The sequence below is a fragment of the Akebia trifoliata genome, chromosome 7, assembly GCF_017979445.1.
Source record: "Akebia trifoliata isolate Shusen 1 chromosome 7, ASM1797944v1, whole genome shotgun sequence".
NCBI lineage: Eukaryota > Viridiplantae > Streptophyta > Magnoliopsida > Ranunculales > Lardizabalaceae > Akebia > Akebia trifoliata.
Window position 1 is genome coordinate 32,942,270 of NC_141381.1, and position 11,501 is coordinate 32,953,770.

Here is an 11,501-nt window from a genome sequence, read left to right on the forward strand (position 1 = left end):
TACCGAAAAAAGACAAATTGAAATTATAACAGATGAGATTAATTCGGAAGCACTTTTTATTTGTATTATAGCAGACAAAGTTGAATTGGTCTAATATGGAACTCATCTATGTATCTTTACCCTATCTACCACATACAAACATATGGATAAGCTATCAAGTACAGGTGCTTTCAGGTTAGCCACACAAGCCCATAGGCACCTTGTGTGTGTATTATGCGTGTCATGATGTGTGCGTATAGCAGCCTCCCTAAGTCCGGCACACCAACACACTCAGCCAAAAAGAATAGAGGGTTGCTATTCCCATAAAGAATAGAGGATGTAAACATACAAGACTGCCATTATTTCTCAGAGCAACTTTTTATATTATCATTTAAAAATAAATAAATAAATAAAACTATTAGGATCTATTTGTTGGAAAAATCCATGAGAAAATCGTTTGCACATTTGATTGTGAGTCGACCATTTAGTATCTTTTGAACTTCACCTAATTCTTATAAAATGGTTAAACCGCATCATTGATTTCTGAGACACAATAATTGAACTGCTTGGATCTATGAGCAATCCACATCACATGAGAAGTGAAACAACATGTGAGTCACAATGACACAGCTGAGAAATAAGAAAGAACCACAGAAAGCTTCAACTTTTTTTTTCTCAGTTTATAGAGAACCTCTTGAGATTAATACCATGTATGTACCTGTAACTCAGTACCATCTCAGGTGAATCGATCACCTGTAAAAAACCCTCCATTTTATTTTTATTGTTTATCAATTGGAAGATAGGAAAGCATTCCTAAATATTTTCACAACTCAATAGCCATCACCAGTACATATGAAGTCAACTACAACCTTAAGGGTGTTACAACCAGATTATAACTTAAATAGTGGTTGGCCTATGATGGTAACTTACCCACACAACTTCAAATGAGAAATCTACGCTCATCCGACACAATTTTTAGTGAATATAATGTACCAGTGGTATATCCCTAATGTACCCACAGGTAAAATAGTTAATAAGCCTCATATATCCAAAACCCCATCTTCTTGTGAATGAGGACAATCCCATCTTTGTTGTGATTTGCGTCCAAACTTGGTGAAGAAGGTTTCACTTTGGAAGGATACATAGCCACCACTGCTGCATAGTTCAAAGCAATCTAGCATCAACTGATCAGAACATAGAGGTCTCATAGCCACATACCTAAGTTCTAAATTGCACATCTCCTTGGGAAAGGAAGTAATGGATTCTGCCCTGCCTTCTCATTCCACTCCGTTGAATCCCATAAAATCTTTCCATAAATTTCAGAACAATATAAACAATGATGTTTAAGATATGCAAACAAAATGGCTACATGAGATGTGTCTATGTTGGCTCCTTGCTCTGGGAAAAAAAATCTAGATTTCAGAGTTCTTTTAAAAGCATTTCTGAGTATGAGTGATCTTCTACAAAGAAATTAAAAAAAAAAAAAAAAGATTACAAGTATATGATATATCAAGAAACCCATATATCCACTCCAGATCTGATATCTTCCATCCATGAACAATCCAACAACTCTTCAAATGATAACTGATGTAGTGTGGGCCTGGGGTCCTACATTTCAGCATCCAAATTAGATATAAGAAGGATGGAAGGTCTTGTAACAAAAGTGAAGGGTAATCATGGTATTAAATTTTGACATATTTTATGTACCTTTTTTTTGTGATAGGTAAATATACCAAAATATTTCCATTTCCACAGATCTTGATAGGAAACCCAACTGACATTCTCAAAATTGATATATCAGTGGATAGGGAAATTCAAATGAAATTCGTGTTAATGGAACAGGATTTGTTTAGCTGTCTGCAAATCTTTGGTACAAGGCTTTGTGTTGTTGAGAAATTATTGCTTTTAAAATAACGACTTTGAGAATCACTCTCCTAAATTTGGCTGAAAAAACAAAATATTTCTCACATCAACTTGAGTGTCCCCTCTTGGAGATAAACAAAACCTAACAAACAATCTATTCAGCATTATTTACATTTTTCTTTTGATAACAGCACGTACTTCTGAAATGAATACTTGAGAGCTTTTACAAGACTTACATCTCACACAGAAGCGGGTGGAGTGGAGATGGTACCAACTTCCTTTCAAAGGTACTTGGTAGAGATCATGGGACCTCCAATTGAATCTGAGAAATTAATCAAAATCTATAACAAGCTTAAAAACGTGTGGACCTAGAGAGGTTCCCTGGTGCAAATCCACTATAACCGGAAATTCCCTCTTCTCGCCACCATTGCTTCTAACAATGTTTTTGTTTTCCTAAGCACGCGAGTTAGTGGTTAGGAATTAGTAGGTGAAGACCTTTGAACGAGACCACAGCATCAACACTTAAAGACTTTTTTTTTTCTTTTTTTTTTTTGAATAGGTAAATGCAATTTGTATTAAAACATGGTAAGGATGACCAACAAGAAAGAGTACAAAGAGAACAAAAAACAAGAGAACCCCAAAACAACTAACATGTGGTTGAGATGACCAACAAGACACTCAAGACTTAAACAATGGTTACAACTGCACCCACCACTCCCACCCTGCGCGGTTGGGTCTTAAGAAAGGTAGCTCTCTAGAATCATGTGATTTTCTCAATTGACGAAAACCACAACTTCTGGAAGCACTTCTAAACCCCAAAAAGCACTCCCTGAACATTATAACCAAACAATTGATGTCGCAATTGCAAATCTTATAGAAGTGGTTCCATAAAAGCACATTAGTTGAAAGTGGAGGTGTGCCAAAATAGAGCCTTAGTTAACTATCACAATTCAGTTCTCTAATGTAAATCTAAATTTGTATTGGGGACCATATGGGCCTGAAGCCTTTTTTTTTTATTTTTTTTTATTTTTATATAGGATAAGTAAAGATTGAAGACTTCATTGAAAGAAAGACGGGAGGCCGAGCCGGCCAGCCACCCACCCAAACACAAAAACCAACACAAAACAAGAAAAGAACAAAAGAACAATTACACCCTCCTCATGGAGCACATAATGAATCCCATTTATTATGAAATCCTGTCATATCTTCATTTTCCCAAAGCTTGTTTCACTTCTGAAATCCTAATTTTACAATAGTTTAAAATTAAAAACCTTATGGTCTTTTTTACTTTTCAAAAAAAAAAAAAAACCTTATGGTCTTTATAAGATTAGTTTTTATTCTAATTCTAAGATCTCTACATGATTTTTATTTTGCAATTTCTGAATATATTTCCTCATCTCTTACCCAAACTCCATGGTTTTCATTCTTAATGCATTTAATGTGATCTTCATTTTGCAGTTTGTAGATATTTTTTTCAACCTCTTGTATCCAACCTACTGTATAACTCTTCATTAGCCTTAACTTTCACCTTGTTTAGTTATCTTTTTTTTTCCTCTTCATTCTTAATATTTAACCATTCTCTCTCTCTCTAATGACCTATTGAAACTCCTCACCATCAAGTTTCCTTTTGAGAGAAACTTTCCCTTTTGGATTCCCCAAGAACTTCATTTGTCCCTCTTCTAACACAATTGGACATTTTTTTTTATGATAAGTGAAAATTTATTGATAAGAGGACAAGGAGTCCTCAAAGGAAAAGATACAACCTATTCTCCCCCTACTAACAGTGTCCAATCTGAACAAGAAATGTTCAAAACACAACCCTCTAAACTCCTTAATCAGCTCACACACACAAAAAAAAAAAAACAAACAAACCAAGAATGCTAAAAATTGACTCTTGTGTCGAGCTTGCTTCCCCATCAAATGTGCTTCTACATAAAATTATATTTTCTTCCTTTATAAATTTCCATAAAATAAGCTATATTTTCTACCTCCAAGTTCCACGATATAATTACTGAGCATCTTTTATTTTTGGTTATTACTCTTCCAACTCTTAGTGCAAATATCCCCAATGACTAACCTAAGTTGTGTAGTTAAAATCCTCCCATGGGATATTACAATCTTCTTAGGTTGAAGGTCCTTTTCTTCTCGAATAGAGAAAAGTCTATTTGACTTTAATTTCTTCCAGTTCTAAAAGTTACTAGATGCTTGCCTCTCTTTTTAAATTATTTGTTTGCTAATATCCAATCATATGCCATGGAAAATTCAAGGATTGCAACCCCTATCCCATTTCTTTTCCCAAACCCCCGTTTTCTACTTAGCAGTTAGCATTTCATATCCCCCACTGTTTTGGTCCTTCAGAACCATTTAAATCCTCTCCTATATATGTGTGTATATATATCCTTTGTCTATTTGGAATTGCATGTGTTAGGTGATCCATTGTTTCACAATACTGTCTCTTAATACACATCTAATTTTACTCGGAGTGCATAAGAGTTAAATAATATCATCCTAAATAAAATAAATTTCCATTTTTGTTTGTTGTGTTTACATCGATATTGATTTATAATTGTAAGTTTGTAATTTCTATTCACGTTTTACTAACCAAAAAAAAAACATTCACATCTTGCTTCTTGGGTATCAAGGGAGTTAACCACCAATTCTAGCTAGCTATTTTGGCAACCTTGAAGTCTTTTCATATTTTTATCAGCTAAGAAACCATTGCATCACATCAACATCTAAAAGAACAATACCAAGATTGAAGGATGACTTTCAACTAAAAAGGATGAAGCAATATACCATACATATGCTTGAAAAGACTCCACACCCATAATTCAGTTTTAATCTTTGTTTACAATTTTTGGGAATAATGATTAATGACATAATGTACAAGTTTATTTTTTAGATAAATTAAAAAATGTACAAGTTATGTACTCTTCTCATTCACATGAATTTTGTTATATATTGTGTATTGATCCATTTTTACTGGCTGTGATCACTAGAAAAAAAAAAGTTTAGTTAATGATGACAACAAGTGGAAAATTCCATGCATCCATTCAATATTGGATCACAGAAGAAAGAGTGAGAATCTCATTAAAAAAGAATTGTTCATAGGCAAGGACCATTGTCCAATGGGAAAGATAAATGCGCATACCTCAAGAAGTTTTTAAGGAGAACCATGAGGAAATCTCCAACAGCAGCCAAATAATATCCATACCCAAAAACAAGATGTCCTTTGACTTTGACTACCCTTCAACCCTTCTTGAGAAGTATACAAATTTCCCATCAAGTTAACCCAGTCAACAAATTAATCTACAACTGAGTAAGTTCTTGTGGGTTTTCCATGGATTCCTTCAGAATTTGCTCCGCTCTCCTTTTCTTGTCATCCCTTTCATCATCCCTCCCAAACCAAGAAACTGTATTTCCAACGGCGTTGTTCTGAAGGGTTAAATCCAAAGGCATGCCAAGAGATTTCTTTCCAACCCCAAATTTAAAATGCACAACAGGCCTCTTACTTGGAAGAACCTTTCTCTCACCATCTTCAGTTTCACAAAATCCACTCTTTGCTGCTTTGATAACTGGAGCAAAAGTCTCCAGCACCGAGGGCTGAGTATTGGCAACAGCTTCATTTGAAAGCTTAGCTGGAAGAGTATTGGCAACAACTTCATTTGAAAGCATAGTTGGAAGAACAACAGGAGACACATCTTTCTCCCCAAATTGCAGAGGTGAAGAAAGAAACGGGTTACTTTCCGCTGCTTGCTTTGCCTTCCATTCATCTTCGGGGTTCAAAGGGGCAGGTGCTTCTGAACCACTACATGTCAACCGTTGTTGCAAACTCAACAAAGACCATTCTGCTTTCCTCCGTTGCCTTGCCTGTTCAATTTTATCGGTACGAGGATCTGTTACCCTCTCATTCCACATTGGAGTACGAACGTAAGTGTGAGAATCCGGAAACGCAGGCAACCAAGCAGGAATGTGTTTGCCATCTGGCGTCTCGCCGATTTGAAGAAAACTTGGCGTTGGTTTCTGTTTTCTAATCACTGGGAAATGAGGAATAGGTTGAGCAAATGGAACCTCCTCCGCTAAGCTCACATACTGCATGATCTCTCCCACCATTCCCGAACTTGCAAGTGAACAAGTAACATTTGATGCACCAGGAAAACCCTGTGCAGTTCCCAATTCTTCCAATCCTCGGATAATATCAAAGACGTTACAGTCGGTTCTACCAGCTAAATTAGCATAAAAATGTGCAGTTTTCCCCAAATCACAAAGGTAACGGATCGTGATATCAGATAGGGTTTCCAGTGCAGATTGTTGGATGCCCTGAAATCCTGCAGTCTCGCTTATCTGTGCTACGGCAATCTTAGCAATTGCTCGGCTGAAATCATCGCCTCCTTCTCGTTTCTTCTTCTTCTTCACGTCATGTTCATTCACTCTTCCACTCTCCCCACCTCCATCGCTCATATTCAAAACCTCATATCACTTCAATGGAACAACAGTTTCAAAGGAATTCCATTTTTTTCTCAAATTTATCCCCGAAATCAATTTTTTTTAAAACATCATCCAAACCAGCTAGTTTTTCAGACAAATATAACTTCGCTCATCCAGAAACATTCATTTAAACAATAACAGATTCAAGAAAACCCTAGACTGGTGTTGCATTTCAAATGCTGCCCCAATAAGTGGAAAATTAAGAACAAAATTAGAGGTTATTGAAGTCTTACCAATGATTTTCAGGGTTTCGAATCCAATTCACCATTAAAAGAGCAGAAGCTGAAGCTCCGAAGTAATCATCGACGCATGGATTGAACTCAATCAGACATTTCTGTGGTTTAGGGATTCGCAGAGTCGACAAATTCCGAAATCATTGAATAAATTTGGGAAAAATCAGGGTCATCGAATTACGGAGAGCTTTAAACCCCCGAAAAACCCTAAGCAGAAAAAAGAGAAAAAAGAAAAAAGAAAGAAAGAGAGGAAATGTAAATGAGATTGGCGTATTTATAGACAATCGACTTTAATAATTGAGGTTCTTTTTGGTTCCCAAAACGCCCTCATTGCTTGAGTTGAGATGTCAATTGAGCCCGTTGACCCGTAAATTGGTCCCAACCAAACCCAACCACTAAAAAAAAAAAGGGTTCATCTTGAGCCCAAAAACGTAGGGTTGGGCCAAAAATATTTTCAACCCATTAATCAAGTTTGGGTTGGGCATATATTTTATATGGGTTTTTGTTAAGATCTGCCCTAAGGGCAAACGTTAAGCTGCATTAAATACACCTTGAAAATAAGCATTTCAGGGTATTTTTTATATATAAAAAATTGAGGGCATTTTTTTATATGAAATTTAATTTTCAAAGTGTATCTAATGCAGTTTAACGTGTGCCATTAGGGCACATCTTAACAAAAGCCATTTTATATTTATATGTTTTATGTATATTTTTTTATGTGTATATATGTTATGTATATATATATATGTATTGATAGCTGTATGATTTTCTAATCATAGCTAACTAAAATATATTATAAACAAAAAGTTTACTTCCGTTTCTATTCATTTGTTCAATTAGGCTAGAAAATATCAAATGATTTCAAAAAATGCATGAATTAATTTTTTTATAGAGTCCCAAAATCGATCCAATCCTATTCCGGGCCTATTAGTGCGGGTTCAATCATAGTTAATTTTGGCCCGATTGAAGTACAGGATTGGTCTAAGTATAGCTCACCTCTTTAGGACTGGGTTAGAACTCAACCAAGCTCCGCCCAAACCTCTCCTTGGAAACCCTAGATGGATCAAATTTTTTTATAAAAAAAATTTGATAACCTTGTTTTTAATGAATTCAGTAACTCGGTGCTAATAGGGATCGCACCAAAATTCTATTTTTTCTTGAGGTATGAAAATTGTAGTTAGAATTTTAATGTGAAGTTAAAAGATTTTGGGAAGAAAAATCAGGTGTTTTTTGTTAGAAAACATAGGGGTATCAAAGAAGACAGAGTTCAAGGGGAGAAATGTCACCTGTTTGAAATCATAGGGTATCTCAAATATTCTCCCAGACACGGAGGTGTATTTCTAAATCACCCTAAAAGAATAATGTTTAGGCTAGATAAATTTTCTTCAAGTGTTTTTGTGACTTTTGACTTTCTTCACTTGTCGTCCCTCTTCCTCTATGAGATGTATCTTCTCACTTCGGCTACCCAAAATTATCATATTGTCGTAACAACTACTACTGAGCCTCTAGGGTATAAATCAATATCAAAAGCCCTCATTAATAGGCTGCTATGGAAGTTGAAATGCAAGACATGCACTGAAAACATATATCGACATATAGTGTATATTTTCCATGGAAGTGGTAGGTTTCCGTTGCCTTTTTTTTTTTTGTTTTAAATATCAAATTTGGTTCTTATAGGTGCACTATGTGATCTTTTTTTTTTTGGTCTTTGACAAGAGTCTATCTCATGTCATGTCGTCCAACTTGAGCCGCAAGTGGAATATTGACCCTCACAAATCAATTTAAGTGGAAAGGGTATTGAGAGATTACCTTGATGGCCCATTCGGCCCAAGCCCATGGAGGCCCTTTAATTTCTCACTTGCCTACGAAGAAAAAAAGCTAGAAGGAAAATCCTTAATTTCAGCTTATAATCGAACAGGAAGACTTAGTTAGCACAATGTGAAAAAAGCTTATATTTGACGGCCCAAGGCCGTAGAATTTTTCATTGTCAATTTTTTTTTTTCAAGAGATCGAAACTGTCATATTAATGAAGGATGGGAGAAATTTGATCGCTCTAAACCGTTGAATTGGGGTTGTTTCTAAAATTTTTGAGCTTTGGCCCGTCAAATTTTTTTTGTCAAACTTTTCAGTATTCACATAGTATAGATGCCTATTAAAAAGATTAAGGAAATTATCTTCACATTATAGAGATGGAAAAAAAACAAATTTATTATATAATCGGAGGTTAATTTTGATTGTTTCGTAAGTAAACTAATTACATTAATAAATTAATCAAATCAAATTGAAATGGTATCCAACCAATTGGACAAGTTTTCAGTTCAATTGTTTGGTTTGGATTCTTAAAATTAACATTGGTATAAACCATCTCTACTTGCATGGCTGATTGATCCCAACCAGTGACTGATATCTAAAACCACAAAAGTAAGACTGATCATTTGTATGATCCAAAACATCGGATCAAACAATGTTCGATATAGGGAACAAGTGTATTAATCTTCAAGAATTTTCTGATTGTTGGATGAATGGGAAATCTATCTGTCAACTTCTTTTTCTATTTTTGTTGCAGTGGAATTAGACAATTAGTTTCTGGACAAGGACCTGCAGGTGTTTCTAGTTAATTTCTACTTCAACTGATCAGTTAATTTTTTGTTATTTTCTGTACTATATTAAAGATTTATTTTTTCTTTGGATTATAGTACTTATTTATTTGGATTAAGAAGTTTGATTAAGTCAACAAAAGAAGAATAATTGAAGGGTTTTTCAAGTCATAGTATATATTGTGAATCTGACTTAAACATTTAATAGTATTTGGCAGTAATTAGTGCTTGAATACACAAAATAAAGAAGAATGGAACTGTTTGATAAGAGAGATTGTCAAAAGCTTACGTGTATAGATCGATAAATACTCTCAATTGTTTTTTTTTTTTTTTTAAATCACAAATCATGCTTGTCAATATCAGGTCATTTTCGTTATAAGTATTGGAGGTGTGAGTGTGATATCTTGAATACCAATATCTAAGTTCTCTTGTGCTTTTATAAACAACTCATACATACATTCTTGCGTCCCAATCATAAACACATTAAACATGAATACTAATAAACTCATATTGGTGATGACAAAATAGTTAAGTCAATAATCACTCTAAATTATATTCAATGATTTCATTTACTCCGGACTGGAAGCCATGTATCAGGCCTAGGGAAACCTTCGATAATTGGCATCATACAGCTAGTAGACCAAATTATCAATTGGCACAGAAGATGCCACATAGCAATATATCCTTCCAGTTAGCATAGGCTTCTCAAATATATATATATATATATTATATATATATATATATATATATATATCCCTGGTGCCGAGAGGATCACGTGTTTGATCAAATATTTCGGGTATTGGTCACCTTGGGTTGGGAAGGAAAGTGTGTGTGGGGGGAGGGGGATAAGTTTTCTTAGCATTCTCTGATATAGCATAGCAGAGATGGATGAGTGGAAAGACTGGAAAAAGAAAAACTAAAAATTGAATACATTTGCAAAAATGAAAGAGTAGTTCCAATAAGCAATAAACTAAGGTGCTGTTTGTTAAACTGAAAAAAATAAGTGCTGAATAGCATTAAGCGCTGAAACTTATAAGCGCTGAATTTAAGTGCTAAAAAAGTTGTTTGTTTAGATGCTGAATCATGTTTGTTACACATTGCTGAAACTGATAAATTGTCTTTGTTACCCTTACAATCATATTATACATTGTTTACATGTTTTAAATGCTTATTTATTATCAAACACAATAAAATATATTATTTCTTATAAAATTAAAATACAATTTATTTTTAAATAATAAATAATACTCAAATCTTCAATTTATAAATAATAATTTCTATTTATAAAAGCCCACAAATTTCAAATTAAAAATAATAATGTCATACAAGTCACCAAAATTTAAAATCAACTTTAAAAAGAACTTAATTTTTTATGAATAATTTTCGATGGAAATGAAGGATGTGTAATTATAAAAGCACCCTATGAATTAATAAGGGCAACCCACACTATAGCCATTTTTTGTTTTGTTTTATATGGATTAAAATTTTTGGAATGACCAAATTTTTAGTGAGGATAATTTATATGGTCTAGAGATCATCCTCACCAAAAATCAATTTATTTTGAAACTTCTAACTCGTTAAAAATAGTTTTCAAAAAAAAAAAATGGACAATTTACGATTCTTGAACTTGTTTTGATAGGGTTAAAAGTTTCAAGATGTGCTGATTTTTTGTGAGAATGATCTCCTCATTGTAGAGATCATCCTCACAAAAAATCAACTCATTCCAAAAATTTTAACCCATATAAGACAAAATAATTTAGCTATGGTGTGGGTTTATTAATTTGTGGGGTGTCTATATACTTATCCATGGGATATAAGAGGTAATATCCTTTTAAGAATAAGGGCATAGTTGTCCATGCTCAAAAAAACAAAGGGCATACTTGTCCGTGTTGAAAAAGTGAAGTGCTTACCGCTTCAGCACTTTTTTTCAGCATCAAAATAGTGCTGAATTTTTTTCACTTATTTTCAGCAATAAGCACGAGTAAACAAACGCGCTATTTTGACAAAAGTGCTGAATTTAATTTTTTTCAGCAATAAGCACTGAAAAATAGCGCAAACAAACACCACCTAAGCAAAAGTCAACAAAATGATTTCAGCATGTTGAACGAAACCCAATTACAGCCTCAATTAAAAGAAATATTCAACTTGAAAGATTTAAAATAAATAAATAAAAAAGTGAGGAAAAACCTAAAAAAATGTGGATGAAGATATTTAAATATAAATTAATTTTTAATAATAGAATATGTGACTCTGAACAATGAGAGATGGATCATAAGATTTGTTTAGCCAACCCCCAAAACTTTGGGATAAGTTAAGCTTCTTCTTCTACTTCGACTTCCAG

The 11,501-nt window shown here is 34.0% G+C and overlaps 1 protein-coding gene across 5 annotated transcripts; it reads right to left on the reverse strand.

The window, feature by feature from the left end:
* Window positions 1-713: 713 nt before the first annotated feature.
* Window positions 714-6,807, reverse strand: LOC147399220 (transcription initiation factor TFIID subunit 8-like). 5 transcript variants are annotated; one of them, XM_086448694.1, is made up of 4 exons: window positions 4,994-6,807; window positions 1,687-1,923; window positions 1,475-1,587; window positions 714-1,377 (listed from the first exon to the last, which is right to left on the reverse strand). In XM_086448694.1, the coding sequence occupies exon 1, from the start codon at window positions 6,301-6,303 to the stop codon at window positions 5,152-5,154; it is 1,152 nt and encodes a 383-aa protein (XP_086304820.1). In that variant the 5' UTR covers window positions 6,304-6,807; the 3' UTR covers window positions 714-1,377; window positions 1,475-1,587; window positions 1,687-1,923; window positions 4,994-5,151. The 5 variants fall into 5 exon arrangements, with proteins under 5 accessions (XP_086304820.1, XP_086304819.1, XP_086304823.1 ...); XM_086448693.1 differs by lacking the exon at window positions 1,687-1,923; XM_086448697.1 differs by lacking the exons at window positions 1,475-1,587; window positions 1,687-1,923 and having other exon boundaries at window positions 714-1,131.
* Between the last annotated feature and the right edge of the window lie 4,694 nt (window positions 6,808-11,501).

Coding starts and splice junctions, on each gene's coding strand:
- LOC147399220 (XM_086448697.1), bottom strand. CDS start 6,303: ATGAGCGATGGAGGTGGGGAGAGTGGAAGAGTGAATGAACATGACGTG.